Genomic DNA, 24,708 nt, shown 5'->3' with positions numbered 1-24,708 from the left:
ATATGTGTGTGTGTTCTTTTGGAATTTTAATTCATAAAAGAATCATGAAAAACTGTTTTGTGTAAAATATTAGGCAACAAATATTTTTTGAACATTCATAATAATAAGCAGCATTAATAATTATTGAGCACTAAATCGGCATATTAGAATGATTTCTGAAGAATCATGTCACAATGAAGATTTGCAATGACAGGAATAAATTATATTTATCATTTAAATTATATATAATTTATTCTTTTGAGCTCTTGGTCTGCTCACCAAAGCTGCATTTATTTTATCAGTAAAACAGTAACATTGTGATTTACTCTTTCGGTTCTTCTTATTTGCTGTGTAAACAAACCACAACCAAAAAGGAATTACACCTAATTCTCTTTCTTTGTGTTTCTCAAAGCAAGTTTACCTATTTCAAAGCCTAGAGGGCTAAGAAGCCACATGAAAACATTCACTTGTTTACACATGCAAAGACGAACAAGGAATCTGTTAAAAATTAAAAAGCGTAATCATGTATGATTTATCATAATCCCCCAGTAACCCCTTTAAATCGTTATACACAAGTTTTATCAGCAGACATCATGTTAATCTCTAGACTGATGATGCATCTTACAGTAATTAATTCACTTTCAAACAGACTCTTAGAACATGGATTTTAAGTTCCTCTCTTATAGCAGAGGAATACACAAACCCCTCTTCTGCTCCACTTTGGTAGCTGAGGCTGTTTGGTTACCAAAACAGCAAGTTTTTTGTATTCTTTCACTTCTTCACATTTGGAAACATTTTCCTGGCAAACAAATATCTCAATTCACACATGATATTAACTGATATCAGGCAGAACACTTGTTTTTTCAATGCACTTGTCGTTAAAAGAGACATCCTATTTACATTCTCCTCAGTTGTTGCATATTTCTCACTATTGAAATGTCTGTTAGCTCAATGCATCACCCGGAGCATGGGTTATATTACTCTTTCTTATTGCCATATGGTTTGTATATTTTGTACACATGCTTTGTTTCCCCAAAGTGCTTCTCAAACAATAGCTCTATTCCTGTCTCATGTTGCTCCAGTTTGCCAGTGAAAACTAAATAAATGGATATTGCAAACAACTGAAAACAAGAGGTCCTAAAAACCTCATTCACTTTGCTGCAATGGTGAGCTCACATGCCCATTTATGCAGGTCTAATACAAAAGAAGAAAGACTAAATGCAGCCCGTCAGTGTTTGGAAAGCCAAAGTCATTCATTGAAATTGAATTCAACAGATATACTAATGTATAAAGCTCACATGAACCACAGGGTTGATGATTTTCTGGCACAACTGAGATAATTAGACTTGTATGAGAAGATAGATATATTGCTTTATTAATTTCAGCAGATTTAGACTTTTAGAATTTGATTTGCAGGCCAAAATAATTTGAGACATTCTGGGAAGTAGATATAAGCAGATATATGATATAATAAATGGGCCACTGAAAATCTGACTCATAAAATTACAGAAGATTGCAGTAGGCTACTTATTTAAGTTCATGCTGTGTTTAAACCATTAAAAATGGCCATCATGTTCTCTGTTCCGTACTTCCGGCTTCTCCTGTCAGGTTATTGTAGAAAGTACAAATGAGATTGATAAAACAATGGCAACTGTGACCCAGAGACTAAATTAAATCAGGGTATTCGACTCAGTATCTCACAGTATCTCACAGCTAATGGACGTTTCCTGGTGCCTATCAGTCTCCTTGAGACTATAGTGCACTTATAAAGGGAATGAGAGCGTATCAGTGCTGAGTGTGCATTTTAAAGGATCCTGAGAGAAATGAACCCTTTCAGATATTATTTTTCAAGAGTAAATTCATAGAAAAAATATTTTTTGAAGAACTCATGCCTGCATGGCTATTTCGACACATAAACATCAGTCTTGTGACAGTGCTTATTAGTTGCTATATTTAGCTTCTAAAAGAGTTGTTCATTGTTATCATGAGCTAAGCAATCAGTTTCATTCCTGTAGCTCAACTGGTAGAATATAGGAGCCTATTAGCAATGTCAAGGTCAAGGGTTGAGCAAAAGTGTTCAGCTGATGCACTGTAAGTTGCTTTGGATTTACAGTAAGTGTGTGCCAAATGCATAAACTAGAATCTTGTGTTTACAATAAACGTTCAGTGTTGCGTGTGATTTCCTTGCAGCACAGTTTGCACGAGGACCCAGGTCTCATGGCCAGTATCATATATCAGTGATTATCCTGTGGCCACTTGCTCTCCTGCCTGATCACTTTGCACTGGTCTTTAATCACTATAGCAACTGTTTGAATGTGCCAAAGTGTGTAAAGTGATGCCATGTTTATATAAAGTTCAGATAGCTGAACAGCAAAAACAACATTCACAGGAACAAGCAATACTGCTAGTGACATTATTGGCTTTGTGACATGATTGCAGTGTCATTTTTTGACCGTATTTGAAATAGCCTACTGAGTTTTCGACATTTTCTTTCCTTTGTTTTGAATCAGTGCTTTGAAGCATATAAACTAACTAAAATCTAATTAAAATAGCAATTAGCAAACATTTGGGGGAGGGGCCCAAACCGAGCCGATCTCGATTTCGGCTCGATTTGGTCAGCCACACATTTTACTTTTGCTATTGTAAATCTACAAACTCAAATCAAAGAGTGAATTGCTCATCCACTGTTTGACTTGACTCAAGTTAACGCACAGACACTTTTCATTTAATAAGTCTTACTAAAAAAATAGACGATTAAACAGTTTATCCTCTAAAATCAATTTTTAGGTTTTGTTCTTTGTAAATAATGGATGTAAAGGGTCTACGTAGAACACTGGGCCGCTAAAACGGCTGCATCCTGTGGATCACCTTTATCCAGGGTTGCCAGATTTCCACAAAAAAACCAAGCAGCAACCTCCCCCTCTCTCTCCTGAAGCCAACAAGGAAGTGACTTAAACTGCAATTCATCAACTGGTCGCTAGAGGCTGGCTGCAAAAGGGAGTCAATCCCATAGACTCCCCATGTTAAAATGCCCAAATTTACAGCAGAAAAAAAACATGTTTACAGCCTGGTTCAAAAAATTATTTTGGTCTAAATAGCTAATTTTGCCCTTGATGACAACTGTGAGGGGGGAGAAGAACAGAAAAAATGGCCTTCTCAGCTGCCATAGTTCCAACTCTTGCGTCATCAGAACAGGGTGTTCTGTTCAACGCATCACCGTTTCCGTTTAAAAAACGTTTTGCACCGTTTTTGTCGGGGCTGAACCTGAACGCAGCCCAGGTCCGGAGACATCAACACAGCATCGGAATCTTCAGCTGACTTGTTTCGTTATCTCCAGATTTCTCTGCTGTTCATGTGTGTTGCAAAAAAACGCTAAATATCCTTTTATACCACAAAACAGGCAAGCATTATACCACAGACTTTCCGCCAAAATGCAAATTTGTCACGCTACAACTTACGCAAATGAGATCATGGAGACATTGTTTGATTTGATTTATTAATTTACTTAAGATAACAATTTAAATGTATTATTAAATACATCATATGCATATTTACATTTTATTTGAAAATATGTATTTATTATTATTCTTTATCAAATATATAGTAAAGCCCCCCCCCCCCCTCCAAGCCCCCCCCCTGGGGGGGGCTATGTTAATATTATATTATGCATTTATATTATTTTACGAACAAATCTAAATGAACATATATAAAGTATTTTTGCTGAGATTTGATGCAGTGACACAATTTCGCTTCGTGATTACGTAACGACGTCATCACGCAATGACATCACAACGTCATTTAGCAACTTTTAGCAACAAATCGACCTTTCTTTAGCAATTTTCTCTGAAAATTTGTTGGCTATACTGGTTCGGGAACACCAGTTCGAACGCCATTTAAAACAATACACTTGGTGTCAGTAGTGGCGCAGAAATTACTCACTTCACCTTCAAAAAAATTAAAATAAAAATAAAACCGGGACGAAATTTAAAAATAAAATGTTAGTGCCTGATGACTGATGTACATAGCAAAACAAGGACAAGCATTCCACTTGCATTATACATTTAGTCCTTAGCAAATCTCCTGTTAATTTCAGTAAAATCCCACCTTTCCTGTGGTCCTGCTCTCAGTTTTTTTTTTTCAATCTCGTGTGGATTATCACTGTGAAGAAGGTTATTCATTTACACCTTTTACACTGGTATATCCTCATTAAATCGAACCGGATTCATTCTCCTGATGTGCAGCCAAGCCATTTAAGGAGATAAAAAATGAATTAGAAATAGCGACAGAAAGCAGATTATGTTTGATGAATCTCAATGAAAAGAATAGCTGAGCTAGACATTTTCTGTTAACACAGCCGGAAAATCTTAGATCGCTGGTTATAGGCTTATCATTCGTGATAGAATGCATGGATAGTGTGTTTGTGCGTGTGTGGATAATTGATAATGTCTGTGCTTTATTTAGAGTAAACTCTATGATTTATCATTCCGCACATAATAGTAAAGACACCTTCATTGTTCACAGAATGTGAAGTAGTTTTGTCCTGAAACGGATTATAGGAAAATCTTTCTATCATAGATCACGTGTGTATGTTTAGACATTGTTTTTGTGTGGTGTGTTTAAAATCCAGATGTCTGACAATGATTATGTATTTCTTGACTCCTTTGTTGTACTTTAAAAACATACAGTGGAGTCCTGCTTCAAATCACTGTTCACCTGTGGATGACCTCTAGTGAGATCTCCATCTCTGGAACAGCACTGACTCGCTGCCAATCATCTGCGTGGTAACTGAACTCAGAGGTTCAAAAAGCTGGCACCAAATGGAGGTCGGTAATATTGGGTAATTGGTTCTGAGGTGTAAGGTAATGCCGAGTTCACACGGCACGATTTTCAAAGATGTCACATCACTGTTGGTTTCACACTGAATGACTATCTGGGGTAGCAGTCAGTTGTTGCACGATGGAACGACGACAGGAGGTTACACACTGCATGAGTTCACAATAGGAAGATTCGCCGACAGCTCTTTCGCTACAAAACACGCCTGAAAATAGCCCAATTGGTTTTGAGGGGTTCCCCCAGTAAAAATCGCATTTGGGGGTAAAATACACATTTTTTGGCGGGGTTCTCCTCGTACAATTTACATTCCAGGGCCTAAATATCACATTATCGGGGTCCCTTCAACCTGCTGACATAAAAAACAACCGGCGGCAATCGCGGATTTGGCAACACTGGTCCGCAAACTACTTTTCATATAACTCCTCCCCGAACTTCCGGCTGCCCTGTATCTTGGTCTCTCATTGGCTGTAGGTCATCGCCGATGTGTTTTTCAGTCAGAACTCATTTCACACAGCGTGATTGTGAATTGCCGACAGCTCCAGATATTTAGCATGCCAAATCTTTCACGGGCGTCGGCGATTCCCTCAGATCGCGTCTTTGATAATTCACACTGCGTGATTGTCACTCGCGTGAACGAGCACCGATTTGCCTCCGATTTCGGGCATTTGTCGGCGATTCCGCAAAACCTGTCGGCGGGTGAAAAATCGTGCTAAAATCGTGCAGTGTGAACTCGGCATAAGGGATGGAAATAGTCTTGATTACATTAAGGGGTTAATGGCTCCCAATGTGTCACTCAGTCAAAAGTTGGCAAGCAGGTACACTTGAAGAAGATCTACCACTTACAGTTTTGCTCACTGTGGTTATCATCAAAGACAACTGGATCATGAATTCATACATGGTGGATCTCAAATAAAGAAAGGGGAAATTAAAATTGAGCAAGTATCATGAATTATTTCAGAGACACTTGGGCTAGATTTATTATAAGTAGAGTGTGGTTGAATAGTTCCAGTCAAAACATTCAGTTGTTGCTGTGTTCACACTGCACGATGGAACGACGACAGGAGGTTACACACTGCATGACTTCACAATAGGAAGATTCGCCGACAGCTCTTTCGCTACAAAACACGCCTGAAAATAGCCCAATTGGTTTTGAGGGGTTCCCCCAGTAAAAATCGCATTTGGGGGTAAAATACACATTTTTTGGCGGGGTTCTCCTCGTACAATTTACATTCCAGGGCCTAAATATCACATTATCGGGGTCCCTTCAACCTGCTGACATAAAAAACAACCGGCGGCAATCGCGGATTTGGCAACACTGGTCCGCAAACTACTTTTCATATAACTCCTCCCCGAACTTCCGGCTGCCCTGTATCTTGGTCTCTCATTGGCTGTAGGTCATCGCCGATGTGTTTTTCAGTCAGAACTCATTTCACACAGCGTGATTGTGAATTGCCGACAGCTCCAGATATTTAGCATGCCAAATCTTTCACGGGCGTCGGCGATTCCCTCAGATCGCGTCTTTGATAATTCACACTGCGTGATTGTCACTCGCGTGAACGAGCACCGATTTGCCTCCGATTTCGGGCATTTGTCGGCGATTCCGCAAAACCTGTCGGCGGGTGAAAAATCGTGCTAAAATCGTGCAGTGTGAACTCGGCATAAGGGATGGAAATAGTCTTGATTACATTAAGGGGTTAATGGCTCCCAATGTGTCACTCAGTCAAAAGTTGGCAAGCAGGTACACTTGAAGAAGATCTACCACTTACAGTTTTGCTCACTGTGGTTATCATCAAAGACAACTGGATCATGAATTCATACATGGTGGATCTCAAATAAAGAAAGGGGAAATTAAAATTGAGCAAGTATCATGAATTATTTTAGAGACACTTGGGCTAGATTTATTATAAGTAGAGTGTGGTTGAATAGTTCCAGTCAAAACATTCGCACACTGTCCCAGCAGAAGGGCTAAGGGATTTTAAGAGATTACACTTTAAATCTGGGAAGCGATTTCTTTCTCATGAGGCAAGAATCCAGACAGATGGTCATTTTATTTTTTGAAAATCCATCTTCTCGATTTTTTCTTGTATGTTCTTATTTCTTAAATGTCTGCAAGCTCAAAAAAAATCACTCACAGCATATAGTGGTTGAAATTATTAACATCTATTTATTCAATTTTTATTCGTTTTTAATTACATTAGATTTTTATTAGAATCTTTTTTTTAAAAACGTTTTATTGTTTATTTTATCTTAATAATCTGTTATCATTATTTTATGTAAATCACCTTGAATTACCATTGTGTATAAAAGGCGCTCTATAAAAAACAGGCCTTGCCTCATAATAATAATAATAATTATTATTATTATTTTCAAACTCAATAATTTTTTTTTTGTGTGTATAATTGCATTTTTCCTTTGGACTCATTCACCTCAGACTTGGGCAGAGTTCACTAAACAATGATGTCAACAACATTTTGGCAACTCTAGAAGGTAATAAAAATAAAAGAATTCTTTACATTAATGCAAGAGTCATCTATATAGGTAGGGAAAACACATGAAACCCGCTGTTTCTATTTAAAAGACAGCATATTCTTTACTTTAGAATCAAGTCTCCTAATATATCATAAGACAGTGTATTTCATTGTAAGAGTACCGGTATAATAAACCTTCATAGATTTAAATGCAAAATGTAAAAGTTTTGCCACCAACAAAAACATTAGCTAGCCTATTCAAACTACTTTTTTTTTTTATCGCAAAACCTAACCATTTAAATTTTCACATTCTATTACAATTGAACAAATTAGCTCACAGAATCAAAAGCAGTAAAGGAATAAAAATGAAATGAGATCACATGAAAATAAATAAACAAACAAACAAAAAGATCAATAAAAAATGAAAAGTCTTAATCTGTGACTAATATTTATTACATTGAAATGAACATTTCTAAAGTGTTAAGTTTCTAACATTAGATGTTTGAATCTATGTGTAATTCATGTAAAAATGTTTAGTTTGTTTTGTGTGTTGTGTGACGTCGCCGGTCACGTGGCCAGCGTCAGCTGTGTTGCAGGAAGTGAAGCAGTCATGGCGACCCCTGTCGCGTTACTCTCAGAATCTGTGCTCGGGTGGTCTATTTTCACCATTGTTTTACTGGTGAGATACATTAATTATGCATTATTTACTAGTATTACGTTGTTGGACGCGGTATTCCCGCGTATATTCATTCACGTATTATCCTGGTCGATGTGTATCTTATACTGCTAACGTTACTTACACATAACACATATCTAACTATTATGATTATATACGCCATATCATAAACATGTTTGTGTTTACAGCTACAGTATATTTGTAGAATTTTGCCACACTGAACTGTTTTACTATAGTACGAAGAAATAGATCCCTCCAATTTCAATAATATAGTGCAGTTCAGATTCGAGTACATGTATTATGAATATAAAACCGTTTTTACCTACCATACTTGTATGTATTATTTTATTTTATGTCCATACTTGTATCATGGGTCATAAATATCTAATCCACAATTGGTTGTTTTATGGTTCGTATAGTGTTTCATATATGAAACTATTAAAATACATTCTCTCCCAGAGTCAATCATAAGTAATTGTAGGTTGATTCCCCCCAAAAATAGAAACACAGTGATTCTCTGGTACTATTACTTCATAGCTTTCTTTGTTTGAGGCGGGACTATCTGTTTGGTGACCAATGGCTGATGGGGGCAGTATTCAGGAAATGCTATTATTTTTGTAATACATTTTTGTGTGTATAATTGCATTTTTCCTTTGGACTCATTCACCTCAGACTTGGGCAGAGTTCACTAAACAATGATGTCAACAACATTTTGGCAACTCTAGAAGGTAATAAAAATAAAAGAATTCTTTACATTAATGCAAGAGTCATCTATATAGGTAGGGAAAACACATGAAACCCGCTGTTTCTATTTAAAAGACAGCATATTCTTTACTTTAGAATCAAGTCTCCTAATATATCATAAGACAGTGTATTTCATTGTAAGAGTACCGGTATAATAAACCTTCATAGATTTAAATGCAAAATGTAAAAGTTTTGCCACCAACAAAAACATTAGCTAGCCTATTCAAACTACTTTTTTTTTTTATCGCAAAACCTAACCATTTAAATTTTCACATTCTATTACAATTGAACAAATTAGCTCACAGAATCAAAAGCAGTAAAGGAATAAAAATGAAATGAGATCACATGAAAATAAATAAACAAACAAACAAAAAGATCAATAAAAAATGAAAAGTCTTAATCTGTGACTAATATTTATTACATTGAAATGAACATTTCTAAAGTGTTAAGTTTCTAACATTAGATGTTTGAATCTATGTGTAATTCATGTAAAAATGTTTAGTTTGTTTTGTGTGTTGTGTGACGTCGCCGGTCACGTGGCCAGCGTCAGCTGTGTTGCAGGAAGTGAAGCAGTCATGGCGACCCCTGTCGCGTTACTCTCAGAATCTGTGCTCGGGTGGTCTATTTTCACCATTGTTTTACTGGTGAGATACATTAATTATGCATTATTTACTAGTATTACGTTGTTGGACGCGGTATTCCCGCGTATATTCTGTCACGTATTATCCTGGTCGATGTGTATCTTATACTGCTAACGTTACTTACACATAACACATATCTAACTATTATGATTATATACGCCATATCATAAACATGTTTGTGTTTACAGCTACAGTATATTTGTAGAATTTTGCCACACTGAACTGTTTTACTATAGTACGAAGAAATAGATCCCTCCAATTTCAATAATATAGTGCAGTTCAGATTCGAGTACATGTATTATGAATATAAAACCGTTTTTACCTACCATACTTGTATGTATTATTTTATTTTATGTCCATACTTGTATCATGGGTCATAAATATCTAATCCACAATTGGTTGTTTTATGGTTCGTATAGTGTTTCATATATGAAACTATTAAAATACATTCTCTCCCAGAGTCAACCATAAGTAATTGTAGGTTGATTCCCCCCAAAAAATAGAAACACAGTGATTCTCTGGTACTATTACTTCATAGCTTTCTTTGTTTGAGGCGGGACTATCTGTTTGGTGACCAATGGCTGATGGGGGCAGTATTCAGGAAATGCTATTATTTTTGTAATACCATTTAGTGGTACACACTACGCACCTTTAAATATAATTTGTTTTTATTCTACCTGGTCGAGGTGTTTAATTGAAGTGAGTCTTAACTGAGTCTTAAAGGGGTCATATGATGCGATTTCAAGTTTTCCTTTCTCTTTGGAGTGTTACAAGCTGATTGTGCATAGATAAGATCCCTGAAGTTGCAAAGACTAAAGCCTCAAAACCAAAGAGATATTCTTTATCAAAGTTAAGACTCTGCCACACCCCCCTAAAACGGCTCGTTCTAACACGCCCCCACATATCTACCTCACTATGTGGAAATATTTGCATAATGCCGCCCAAATGTGCACGCAAAGAAAGAAGGCGTGGTTTCAGTAACCGCAGTTAGTGTTGAAGCAGCATGTCAGGGAGACGCTGTGCGTTTCTAGGCGAAAGCAAAAGCACTTTATTTGGCCTTCCGGAAGTAGATGCATTTAGGAATCTTTAAGATTACTTACAACAGAACAGCAATGCATTTTATGGACGACCGTTTCGTGAACCTAGGAGAGGAGGTCATTCTGACTTTGCTATGACAATCTGGCGCTTCTGAATCAGCTACTGTTTTGTTATTAGTTTAAGTATTTGCTATTGACTGTTCAAATGCGGAGTTTTGCGCATCGTGTGTGTGTGTGTGTGCGCGTGCATGCGTGAGAGAGACAGAGATCACATCACAGTGGAGTCAGCTGTCTTAACCGTGGCTTGTGTACTGCAAACACATACCAGCTTCATCACTGTCTCCGTTCCCCTTCCGGGCTCTGTCTTTGCATTTATTTTGAAAGATGAAGCTCGCGATTATGGTAAGGAGCGTTACATTTCCGATGAGTGCTTGCGGCGTTCGGCAATCACAATGCACTGGGTCAGCTGGCCAATCAGAGCAGACTGCGCTTGTCGGAAGGAGGGACTTTGTAGAAAATGAAGCGTTTGAGAGAGGCGGGGCATAGAGGACCTACAATAATGTACAGTATTTGAAAAATAATGTGTTTTTTGAACATTGAAGCATGTCAACATATTCTGTTACACCAAATACACAAAATAATGATCTTTATAAAAGCATCATATGACCCCTTTAATTTTCTAATTAAAGTGCATCCAGCTCAAGTTTAACAAGTGCAAAGAGAGCAGTATTTCCTGTTATATAGTTGGTTCGGTGCATCCTGATTTAAATGCAGAGCATTGGGTCATTATCTGACCAACAATTCAGGCAGAATCTAATACGCATAGGGCTCTTAATTGATCCTGTCTGAAAACAGCATCCCATACTCACAAGCTCATTTTAGCTGCGTCCTGAGAGCTTATAGAGGATGTGTTTGGAATATGACCTTTCACGCTGAAACAAGTTCTTCTTTAAAGTTGGACTCTTATTAGAGTTTGTTTTGTATTGTTTTGTTTTATTTTGTTTTTAATGAGGTACGTAATGCTTTTCAGAGACAGCTGTCTCAGAGGCTGCTAAATCTGTAGGTCTTTCTTCTTCTTTCTAAGAGAGGGGCTATTGGCTGCTAGGCCAGAAGTGCAATACAGAATCGCATTTTGAGTTATCTAAATAGCACTTGTAAGGCTTGTATGGCCTGTAAAGTGAGTTTGTGTTATGAGAAGGCCAGCTGTCTGTTATAACACTCATCGGTTTGACACCATAGAGATTTAGGCCGGTTAAAACAGTGCCACAAAACTAACACAATCATTACAAATGATCACAAATATCAGGCCTCTTGTACCTTTTTAAATAACACTTAAATAAACCAGCATTTTTTTTGTATGTTTATGATTATGAGCAGGGCTTGAGTACATATTCACATATTGGTTAGTTATATCTATCTATCTATCTATCTATCTATCTATCTATCTATCTATCTATCTATCTATCTATCTATCTATCTATCTATCTATCTATCTATCTATCTATCTATCTATCTATGTGAGTTTGTTTTGATTATATGAATGAAGAGAAATGTATTTTGAAGTTATAATATTTTTTTTGTATACTTTATTGATGACGGTCTTAATAAATAATAAATAAATGATACATTTATGCCTAGATGATATCCTTACCTGCTCTCTGGTCCAAGTAGTATGTTAAAAATGAAATTAAAATAAATAATAAACAAACAAATAAATAGTATTTGTTTTGTAAAGACATTTGTACGTAGACCGAATTTATATTTGTTTACAAAACTAATTTCAAGCATTTAACCATTAGCCTTTAGGTTCAGAAATCATGGTACTGGTGGGATTGTACATAACATTCATTTAAATGGATTGTGTTTATGCAATTCTCATATTGTCCCCATGTATCTTCAGGTCATCGTGGCCTTCTGCTGGGTTTATATTCGGAAGTATCAGAGCCGGCAGGAGAGTGAGGTAATCTCCACCATCACTGCGATATGCGCTCTGGCCATTGCGCTCATCACGTCGGCTCTTCTTCCTGTTGATATCTTCCTAGTGTCCTTCATGAAATACCCCAATGGCACTTACAAGGTAACCATAATCCTGTACAGAAAGGTTGCTCAATTAAAACTCTAGCTCTGTAGCTCCAGTATCTAGGCCTGTCACGATAACAACTTTTTGTTGTGCGATATATTGCCCCAGATATAATTGCGATATTATTGTCATTTTAAAGACCATTTTATGCCACTGAATATATAATCATAATTTAACAGCATAATAATGCAAGAAGGCCTACACACTTCCAAATGACAACAAACTTTAAATTTTAAGAATATTTAGATCATGGAACTTAAGTATAAAAATATTAGATACCTTAAAAAACCTGAATAAATAGTAAATAAACATTTTCTAACAAAAAGTGCAAAGTAACAAGTAGAAAAAAGAAGAAAAATCAAAAGAACTTGTATGGAGATTTTTCCATCTACAGATTTTTCCCGGACCTTCTTTTCTTTTAAGGGTGCACACTATTGCTGAAAACCGCAATCACTACTTAGCAGTCAGATGTCCGTATGCACAAAGGCACAGATCCCTAAACAAGACCATATCTGCAGATTAAACTTTTGTAGAAGCATTTTTTAAATTTGAACTAGGACCTCATGACTACATCACGTTATGTACGAGAAGCTGCAAAAGGCTCGGGTGCAAGTGGAATGTAAAAAACACGGTGAAATATATATTGCGATATATTGCGTCATCAAAACTTATTGAGATCATGTACATATTTTGCACGATAAGTCGATATATTGATTATTGCGACATTTCTACCAGTATCCATGCTCTCATTTATAGTTCATTTTTTCATTGTTCAAAATCAAAATAATCATATGAAATGAAATCAAGTGATTTGGATGTCTGGCATGAAATGTATTACTATTTGTAGTTTACTGACACCACTTGTGGATACAATGGCATTTCCTTTCTAAAACATCCCATTATTCAATCAAATGCAATAAGAAGAGAGATCAGTACTTCATGTTTGAGTTCACAGACTGAATTAAGCACATCTTTCTTTTACTCTGAGACTCAAATGGTCTAATGAGACAATGGTTACTATGGCAACTAAATGGCATAATTAATGAAACCATGGGCCCACCATTCTTCCTTACAGATAATGAATAATTAAGCATAGAATTACCTCCTCTGACATGAGATCTTTAATGAGTGCTTCACTTAGAACTTCTGTGTAACTTGGTTCCTCCTTGCATACAATGAAAGCACATTATGAACCGACCATGTCAAGTTGTAAAATGGAAAAAAGTACCCTCGAAAAGTAATTTAGACAACTTTTGCAAGTCTTCTGAAATCAAACAACAGCTTTGTGTCTGACAGACTGAAATTTAAGCTGCTATTCACTGATAATTTTGCCTTTTTCTGTAGCTCTCAAATCTAATTTGCACTTCCACATATTCAAACTTCGGCAACATATTAGAACCAATAGCAATTTGGAAATGTGCACAAATGAGATATTCTAGCTATGATGGAACTCAAACAATTCTGTAGTATGGCTTTATATGCACTTCTTTTAAGATGCCTTTTTCCAATCTGAATTACAGCAGTATCTGCCTTTCACTTTCTTCTATAGGAGAAGCACCTCTGCATAATATCTGAAACATCCCTCAGAAATTGAAAGTCATAAGGCTTTACAACATCTTGAGGTTCAAGAAATGTATTATACTCTATTTTACATCTACTACCGTATTTACATTTTTGGGTGAACACTCCCTTTAATTGGAGAGCAAGGGCCTGAGACTTTTAATTCCAGTGTTTGTATTTGATTACATTACATTACAGCACCATGAACTTATGGATGTATTTGAAAAACATATGGGATGTTGAATAGATTTGGGCCAGACATGAGGTTATTTCCATTGTTTAATAGTCAAACATGTTTTGACTAACAACAGTTGTCCGCCGAAACGGTTGATCTATACATAAATACATTTGAAATATCACAGAACACACCGGCAGCATATTCACCAGGCAGTGTAAATCACTACTCAATTGTGTGTTGTCCAGAATAAATTGAGATCGACAGACAGTGCTGGCCTGGTTTCATTTGAGATAATGATCAGCCCTAGGATTGTTACAAAGGGCTTGTAGAGGTCAAGACCAGATATTACTTTATCAGAATTAGGTGAGATTCATTACTGGTTTCATTTCGTTAATTGGAAGTTGAGGGTTTTGAAGTGTTCTGAAGAAGACAGACTTGCTCGATCATATCAGAGATCATCTGACTAGGCGGAGGAGGTTAACCTAAAGAGATTCTCAGTGACTCTATCGGGTTAATTAGATCTCTGATGAAGCGGTGGATCTTTCTGTACCACCCTGTACCACCCTTCCTCAAAACACTTTAACTTTCAATTAGGCATGGGCTGGTATGAGATTTTTGCGGTATGATAACCTTAAGCAAAAATGTCACGGTATCACGGTATTGTTGTTACAGCTCTAAAATGTGATTTATTTTTTAAATGTCTGGGGGGAAAAAAAACTTTTCCACTGACCACAATATATTTTATTTTTGAGGAACATACAGAATATTTGGACATATAGAATACTTTTTTCTTTGATTTGTTTCTGAAATGTTTGCTGAATTGTGGGCTGTCCTGCAGCTTTTGATGTGGATGGTTGATTTGCTGCTAGAGCTACTGCTGTCCTAAAAAGAAGACAAATAAAGACTGATCTTTATTGAACCTAAATCTGTAATTACAGTTATTTAATTTTAATTATATAATTCATATACATATAATTTATATCATTTCATATAATTTAGTTATATAATTTCATACACATAATTTGATTTAATAATAACCCTATTTGAAGCAAAAACAATGTTCTGACTAGCTTTGTGAAATTATACTGCATGCCTGAACGAAACAAACAGCAGAAGCTATGAAAAAAATCTTGAATCTTGAATGAATGAAATGCAGATTTACTCTCTGACAGCAGGAGGCGCTCATGGAACACCAGATATGGCATTTCCTTGGTTACCGCTTTATACAAAGCAGCGCTGCGCTATATCAATATTTAGGATTTTCTTCCAATAGTTCGTTCATCATGAACAGTGAGTGATCTGCCTGCTACAGTATTTTTTCTCTTTGCGTCCGTCCTCAGCGTCTCAGGCCTATGTTAACGGATGTTTACAGACTTCATATTTTCACATAAATGATTTTGGAAAATGATTGCATTGCAACGCAGTTTGTGCAAGTCCAGAACAGAGACGAGCTGCAATAAGACAAAAAACGGCCGTTTGCCGATCACGTAAGTTCCAGGGGAAGCTATTTCGGCCGTCATACACACACGTGACTGACTGCTCGCACCAGCAGGAGGGGGAGGAGTCGTGTTACTCTCACTCAACCTGAGGGATTCCTACACTTTCAGTCTTTGCGGAGAGACATGAAAAATAGCGCATACTGCAGGAATGGTATAGCGGAAAATGTTAGCGGTTTTGAAACAGTGAAATTTTCCAATCGCGGTATACCTTGAAACCGGTAATCGGCCCATGCCTACTTTCAATAGATATCTTAAGTCATAGAGCACTGTAGTGTAATGTAGTGAAAAGATCAGCACTATACACAGAGGTTAATTGGAATGAAGCATTTCATCCATTTCATTCTTACCTTTTATAGTCTGAAAAGTCCATTCAGGAATAACTTGATGGTACTTGATAATATGAGGTTTTGTAAATGGGTCGTGTGTTGCGTTCGTCCAATCAATAACACTGACACCGCAAATATGCAGATAACGTAAATATTAAGAAATGTGCAGTGTGAAACGTCATCTTATGAATACCCAGGATTAATTGTTTAGCCTGGGTTAATTATGAGTAGTGTGAAATAGGGCTGGGTATCGATTCAGATGTCCCGATTCGATTCGATTTAGATTCGCAAGCTCTCAGTTCGATTCGATTCTCGATTTTTTTGATTACATTCAGTGAATATAGTTTTAATACAAATGCTATTGATATTTCTAAAAAATGAACAGTAAACATCAGTTTACAAATGATGAATTAATAAAAAGAAATTAAGAACCACATGCCTGTATTTTAAACCTATACATTTTTTTGTATAGGGCCCTTTTTTAAACAATAAGAGGGCCCTATAAAATGTTCTTAATTTTTCTGGTAATCAGATGAAGGCATAAAACATAAATTTTAATTTATCCTAATCAATTTATTTTAACGGGTTGCCATGAAGAACTTGCAGCTGCTGTGTATGTGATATGACGGTAGTTTTTTCAAATGAAACGGTAAAATGCCAATGAAGTGACTCTCAGAGCAGTTGGAGATGACATTCGTGTTCATATCATCATATAGTGACACAGCAGAAGCTGAAAACACCGCGAGCGTCATCCACGCTTTAGTATGTGTGTAGTAAACAAAACAGTGCGCCGCGCCATCCGCCATTCATTCACTGCGGAAATCATGGCGCCTTATGCATGATATCAAATGCTTCTTCAGATTTATAGTATTACTATAGCATTTCACCGGAGCATTGCGAATCACGCGTATGGCCATGATAAGTGCTGAATGAAGGACAGGCTTTCTGTTGTAACATCGCGCAAGGTAAGTAAGGGGGACATCTAGTGGAGAAGACTAATGATAAGATTCACGTTAATCAGATCTTGTTTTAAATGTGTGCTGAAATAAATACCGGAAAAGATCGATTCGCGGCTTTTGAGAATCGATATCGAATCGATGTCATTTAAAAAAACGATTAATCAAAAAATAGATTTTTTTGCCCAGCCCTAGTGTGAAACATAAATCAAGATAGCCTAGGATTCTATTTACCTAGAGTATAGAATTACCCAGGGTTAACTATTTCAAGTTTTAAAAGCAATTTATAGCAGTTCAGAAATATCAAATTTTTAGGGTTATTACTGTTGTTTGCTAAGGTGAACTATTGCTTACATATGGGGTTAGAATTATTGCATATTTCCAGATTAGATAATTAAATAGATTTTGAGCCACATATAAATGTAAAGAGATTCAGAAATATTAAACAAATTCACAAAAATGAGATCCACTAATATAAACAGGAGTTTCACAAAAATTAAATTAACAAATAAATAATTTACAAATAAAAAGTATCCTCAAATATTTTGTGTCAAATCCGTAACTTTCCATGGCAACTTTGCCTAAATCAATTTTTGTGAAACTCCTGCATATATTTGTGGATTTCATTCTTTATTTGTGAATTTGTTTAACATTGGTGAATCTCTTTACATTTCTTGCTCACAATCTATTTATCTGGAAATAAGCAAAAATTCGGACCCCATACCCGAGCTATATAGGCCCAAGAATATGCCAGAAATGTGAAGTTTTACTGTCGAGTTGTATAAGACTTGTTTGCCCTTGTTATAGAGTGCAGAAAAGTATTTATTATAACTGTTCTAGGAAGATTACAGCAGATTCCGATGAAATACGCTCAACCAAATGGGTGGGAAAATGTCGCTTGATAATCGTTCTGAAGCTCGCTGTGATTCACGTCGCATAATAAATCAGGCAGACAGGTGCTTTTTGTTGTAGGAAGTTGAGATGGAAGGAGCCATCAAGTCTTGGATAAATACGTAAGATTATGGCAGCGATCTCCTTGGCTCCGGCCTTCCGGTGTGTGACGATCAAATGTATCTCTTCCTCCAGTCGAGTAAGCTGGCTTAATGGGCAGAGGAATCTTCCCGACTAAACATCTTCTTAATGCAGCCTGTGCACGTAGGACTCTGTAGGTTTATTTCTGTTTCTCTGCCCTAAAGAGATTACAGCAATGATTGACAGGCCTGGGTTTGGCTAATGAGGATGCAGTCTCAAATGCTAAACTTGTAGCAGTGCTAGAGTTTTCTTGATAAATAGTTGTTAAATCAGGCTTGTTTTATTCTACAGATATTTGTTATTCTGAGGGTGTTCTTTGGAAACCCACAAAGCTGATCTGCTTAAACCAGGAGACAGATTTGTGGCACCTACAGAGGCCTCAAGAAGTATTTGGACACTTAAAAAAATATCAGTTTTGTTGACTGTGTTGACTAATTTTTAGTAAGATCCTGTCCTCCACCCCCACCCCCCCACCCCCCTTAAATAGCCAGTATGCTTCAATAAAGAAAGCATACTGGTCTTAGCATTTATTTTAAAGGCTTTATTGTAAATAAATAGTTTTTTTAAGGAAATTAATTTATTTCTTCCGCAAGGATGCATTAAATTGGTCAAAAGTGACAATAAAGATATTTATAATGTTACAAAAGATTTTTATTTGAGAAAAATGCTGTTCTTTTGAACTTTCTATTCATCAAAAAATTCTGAAAAAAATGTATCACGATTTCCACAAAAGTAGCATGATTGTCTTCAACATTGATAATTATAAGAAATGTTTCATGAGCAACAAATCAGCATATTAGAATGATTTCTGAAGGATTATGTGACGCTGAAGACTCTAGTAATGATGCTGAAAATTCAGCTTTGCATTCACCGGAATAAATTATATTTTAAAATATACTGAAATGGAAAGTGTTTATTTTGTATCATAATAATATTTCACAAAATTACTGTTTTTACTGTATTTTTATCAAATAAATGCAGCCTTGGTATGCATAATAGACTTCTTTCAAAAACATTTAAAAATCGTACATAAATAAACACATACACTACCTTACATTGTTTATTTATTTATTTAGTTAGTTTAGATATTACCAGAAGTACCATGATGAGCAAATATAATAATTACATTTTCAGAGTGCCTATGGTTGTGGACAACTTGGAATATCAGGGAAGTTTAAATTGTTAATTACATGCTTGGAAAACTGGAAAATTAATCAAATCTTAAAAAATGTCAGCTATTAAAGCTAGAAATTTGTCTTTGTGAGTGTGATCTTTATGAAATGATTCTCCCAATAATCACAAGTAATTGGCAACATCATTGAAATTCATAGGTCAACATATATTTGTGAAATATCTCATTATGTCTCGACCTGGTTAGATTCATATAGGCTGACAGCAAGTATCCAACAATGGAATTATGTTTTTCTAGTGCTGGTGTAGCAATTATGGGTTTGCACTTTTGGCATGATGAAACAGTGAGTTATGAATGTGGGATGGAGTTCATCGAGACAGAGGAGTCAGAGAGAAAGAGAGAAAGGAAGAGAGAGAGTGATTTACTGCGGCAAGACAGACAGCAATTCTCTATGGCATTTGGATCTACTCCGAGAACCTGTGAGTCATCAAAGTGCCAGGTCACGTTTTTGATGGAATATCTGACACATTGGGAATAAAAAATACACTACACCTGCAGAGCCACTTCTTTGTATCACCACTGTTGTGGCACCATTTGAAGTCCTGTCATAAAAATCATGTTTTACCTCACTGTATGGAACAGTATATTTGTTGGTCATGTTTTTATCCTTTGAGATACAAATCCTGCATATTATATTATACTGCATTGTTTGTGTATCTTATAGGACAGTCAGTTTAACATATTAATGTAGTATTATTAATTTACAATATACAATTAATCATGCCACCTGATATTCATAAAACACCTGTTTAATGATATGGCAATAAAAAAGCGAGTTTTTATGTCTGCCACAGTAATATATTTTAAATGATATAAAATGAGCAATTTAATATATTTTGCAATTTATACGTGCTAAATGAATCAGACGTAATGTACTTAATTTGATTACAAATATTTTTAATCAAATTGACAGCCCTGTAATCTAAAGATATATAATAATGTGATTGCATGTATGCCAGTGTATGTCATATTTTTCAGACATTGTTTTTTTTGTAAATCCAGGAATGGGCGGCAAGCAATGAGACCAGGCAGCAGATCGAAGACACTGTTTTGTACGGCTACTACAGTAAGTACTAAATGACACTATTTAGGTGCAGTTAATTAAATTTTCTTACTTTGCATTTTAGAAAATGTACCATATTCCTTCATCATCTGCCCTTATTGTTTGAGTTTCATTGTGGGAGCCGGCACAGTCCAGTCTGCCGCTCATCGTTAGTGTCCATTCACTCGGGTTATAAATTATGGCACGCATACGATGTGACATCGGCCTACAAAAGCTGGCAGTTAAGTCGCTGGATGGTTTTATTTGTGGAACCGTCTTGGTCCAATTAAGCTAAAGTGAGTGTAGTTTTCAGCTGAATAAATCTCTTGTCTGCGTGTGTAAAAAAATGCATTAGTCAGTGACCTTTTCCTTGAACAAGGTCGGAAGGACTCATGAACATGGTTGAACTCAGCTTTTTGGAACTGCATCCTCTCTTCATGACTTCATAGCGTTAAATATGTCTCAGCATGCATGCTTTAATTGAGTCCTCCATTGCTTCCACTTTAAATGATATCTTTTAGGAATGCTGGGAGCTAGGACAAAGTAACATAAAATTGAGTTATGACACAGTTGCTTGATTATCATTAGAGTTTGCAAACAGATGCTGTGCGGAACAGGCCGTCAGTAGTAGAGCGGCACGGCGTCTGTTGAGCAGCGCCAAATGTGCTAGAGACAAGCTGTCAGCCAATACAAACCAGCCAATCAAAACCCCTCACTTCCATAGTCAGAAAAGCATCAGAAAATTAACAGTGACAGTGCAGGTAGACACACGTCGCAAATCCCCTGTCCAGCTGTCGGCCTGTGTTCTCCAAGAACAAAACAAAGTCTGATTTTATGCTCAAAATTGATTCGATGAAGTCTATAAGATATACTTTGACAACAAAACTTTTGTTTTCAGGAGAACTTTGGAGTGATTTGTGCCAGAACATGATGCAGGGAAAATATGCTGTTTTGTTGATAACGTAAAGCGTTTGTAATGTGTTTACTGCAACATTTTAAAGTGAAACAGAATATTCAGTGTGAAACATCCATTGGGATTTGATTGCCTTATGAAAGTGCAAATTATTAATGGTATAAAAAAGTATATTATGAATGGTACTTGTTAAGGCTTAAGGCTCATGCTTATAAGTTGAACAAAGCCCTAACCATAAGTATTAAAGATTGATGTTTGACTCGACCTGCATATTTGTGCTAAAAACATTTCAAATTATTTGGCTTGATGAGTAGAGGTGTGATTTTTACTTCTCTAGGTGTTTTCTTCTCTCTCTCGGTTCAGATGATAAAGTCTTCTAAACTTGTATTGAAAGAAGAACCTGAGGTTCCAGAATGTCTTGAGACTTGAAGGTTTGATGCTTTTGACTTGGACCGATAAGCAATCAGAACCACCCAATCAATGTCAAGTCAAGTCAAGTTTATTTGTACAGCGCTTTTCACGATACAAATCATTGCAAAGCAACTTTACAGCAAATTAAGTTTCTACAATATTTAGTGGTAGCTTATCAGTGGTGACTGTCAGTTAATGTACATATGGCAGAAATGTACGGAAAAATCAATTTAAGACGTAATAAAACAGACGATGAACACTATTAACAGCAGTTATTATATGATGCAATCAAACTTATAGCAAAATGTGGTAGTTCCGTATGTGGTTTCAGGGTTGGCATCATCTGAGGTCCTCTGAGGGGTTGGCATCATCTCGTCTCAGGTGTTCTGGATCCAGACTGAAGCTTGTTTCAATCCTAGTTACCTAGTTACAGAAACAAAGAAACAAATAGAGACATAATTAGCATAGCTGCTGTTCCAACAAAGCAAAATTGATTTGTTTAACCCAAGCTAAAGAATAATAATGTGCATTTGATCAGATATAACTGCAGGACAAGATTATGAGCTGCATTATTTAAATGCTTGGCCAAAGAGATGTGTCTTTAATCTAGATTTAAACAGAGAGAGTGTGTCTGAACCCCGAACGTTATCAGGAAGGCTATTCCAGAGTTTGGGAGCCAAATGCGAAAAAGCTCTACCTCCTTTAGTGGACTTTGCTATCCTAGGTACTACCAAAAGTCCAGAGTTTTGCGACCTTAGGGAGCGTGATGGATTGTAGCGCGGTAGAAGACTAGTTGGGTACGCAGGAGCTAAGCCATTAAGGGCCTTATAGGCAAGTAATAATATTTTGTAACTGATACGGAACTTAATAGGTAGCCAGTGCAGAGACTGTAAAATTGGGGTAATATGATCATATTTTCTTGACCTGGTAAGGACTCTAGCCGCGGCATTTTGGACTACCTGTAGCTTGTTTATTGAAGATGCAGGACTACCAACTATTCTTATGGTGTTCTCCTCATGCTTTGTTTCTTGTGTTCCTCTTTTTTTTGCTGTGGCATCCACAAAACGTCTGATTGCTTTATTTCTGGGTTTTCTGGACGATCGGGGGTTGTACCATGCTGACTCTGCTCAAAGAGACACCAGAATGCTGCATTTGTACTTCTAAAAGAAAATGACATTTGAAAAGAAACGTCGTCCTGGTGTGTTGTGTGGTCCTCTGTTCAGGCATCATGCGTGGAGGTGGGATAGAGTGATGAAAAACGAGATACGGGTGACATAACCCAAAGGTTGTGGGTGGGGGGAGTGAATGTACAGCGCTCTCTCCCACCTTCAATACCACGACTGAAGTGCCCTTGAGCAAGGCCCCCCAAGGCACCGAACCCTCAACTGCTCCCCGGGCGCCGCAGCATAAATGGCTGCCCACTGCTCCAGGTGTGTGTTCACGGTGTGTGTGTGTTCACTGCTGTGTGTGTGCACTTTGGATGGGTAAATGCAGAGCACTAATTCCGAGTATGGGTCACCATACTTGGCCACATGTCACTTCACTTCACTTTAATCTAGATTTAAACAGAGAGAGTGTGTCTGAACCCTGAATGTTATCAGGAAGGCTATTCCAGAGTTTTGTAGCCAAATGCGAAAAAGCTCTACCTCCTTTAGTGGACTTTGCTATCCTAGGTACTACCAAAAGTCCAGATTTTTGCTTAATAGATAACATATATATATATATATATATATATATATATATATATATATTAAAAATACAACAAAATATATTAAACAAATATAATTTAAAATATATCTAAAATAAAAATAAATATATTAAACAGTATTAAAGAATCATTTATCACCCTTAAACATGAATAGGGAAAATCATTTACATTTTTGATAATTTTTTAGCATATGCTCCTTAAAAAAAAAAAAAGAATAAGTCTGAAATTAATTTTGAATTCATATATTTTAGGGATGCTTCGATCCGCCTTTTTCGCCTCCGATACCGATTCCGATACCTAGGGTTCAGTATTGGCCGATACAGATACCGATCCGATACCAGTGAAGTTTTTTTCCCTCATTTAAATAAATGTAGAATTTATATATCTCTGTGTGTGGAACTGATAAGGATTCTTTCACAATCTACTAGATACAGACTACTTCATTATAAAGAAAAATAAAATAAACAAATATGAAAAAATTTAGGCCTATGTATATTTATAATCTAAGCCAAAAAATTATAAACTAGGTTAGTGGATAATTCGGCAGCAAAAGTTATTCTAGAAAAAACAGTGCACAATAATTTTAGAAATCCAAACATTTAGAGAAAAAACTATGTTTTCTGTGGAACAAATAAAAGTGTTGCACTAAATATGGTAACATGTTACACATTGCTATTTGTATTATTATAAAATCCATTCATTAAAAACGTTCATGAATGTATTTATATATACGTTTATACTATAAAATTAAAATACATTTCTTTTAAATGTATAGCATATTTTTTAATAAGGCAACAACATATGATAGATACGATAGGACAAAACAAATACGGTCAACCCTCAACGGACACCTTGGCAATTGAATCGCCATTGACTAGTATATTTTTTTTTGTTTACTCGCCAGACTGAAATACCATACTATACATAAGGCAACAACATATGATAGATACGATAGGACAAAACAAATACGGTCAACCCTCAACGGACACCTTGGCAATTGAATCGCCATTGACTAGTATATTTTTTTTTGTTTACTCGCCAGACTGAAATACCATACTATACTATATATATTTATAAGTTATGCTTATAATGTTTGTAAAATGGTACAGCTTTTAAATATCTGAAAGTACACACTTAATATCAGTCAGTCAAGCAGTCAAGCATTATAATATGATAATCAAGTATTATTTAATAATAGAAATTTAGTAATTAGAATTAAAACTTGGTAACCATTAACTTAGGGCTGGTGCTTTTTTTGGTCATTCAGTGTTCCTGTAAAAAAACGAACAATAATACTGATAAGATATTATTATTATTATACAAATTCTACTAATAAGAACAATATAAAAACTCACTAAGGATTAATGAGCTACTGGATTCATGAATATTAATCAGGTTGTGTGCGTTTGCTCGAACTGATTCGCTGAAACGTC

General features: G+C 36.2%; 1 protein-coding gene across 1 annotated transcript in view; it reads left to right on the top strand.

Annotated features, from left to right (window-relative positions):
• The first annotated feature begins 9,256 nt into the window (after positions 1-9,256).
• The window catches only part of lmbrd1 (LMBR1 domain containing 1), a 95,141-nt gene continuing 79,689 nt past the window's right edge, over positions 9,257-24,708 (top strand). Inside the window, exons 1-3 of the mRNA XM_016235404.1 lie at positions 9,257-9,344; positions 12,279-12,455; positions 20,204-20,267. Of these exons, the coding sequence (XP_016090890.1) occupies positions 9,276-9,344; positions 12,279-12,455; positions 20,204-20,267 (310 nt within the window). The 5' untranslated portion in view covers positions 9,257-9,275. The remainder of the gene's footprint in view (positions 9,345-12,278; positions 12,456-20,203; positions 20,268-24,708) is intronic.

This window comes from Sinocyclocheilus grahami, unplaced genomic scaffold, assembly GCF_001515645.1.
Source record: "Sinocyclocheilus grahami isolate Dianchi unplaced genomic scaffold, SAMN03320097.WGS_v1.1 scaffold466.1, whole genome shotgun sequence".
NCBI classification, from domain to species: domain Eukaryota; kingdom Metazoa; phylum Chordata; class Actinopteri; order Cypriniformes; family Cyprinidae; genus Sinocyclocheilus; species Sinocyclocheilus grahami.
The sequence above is the reverse complement of the archived record's forward strand: the minus strand, read 5'-3'. Positions and strand labels throughout refer to the sequence as shown.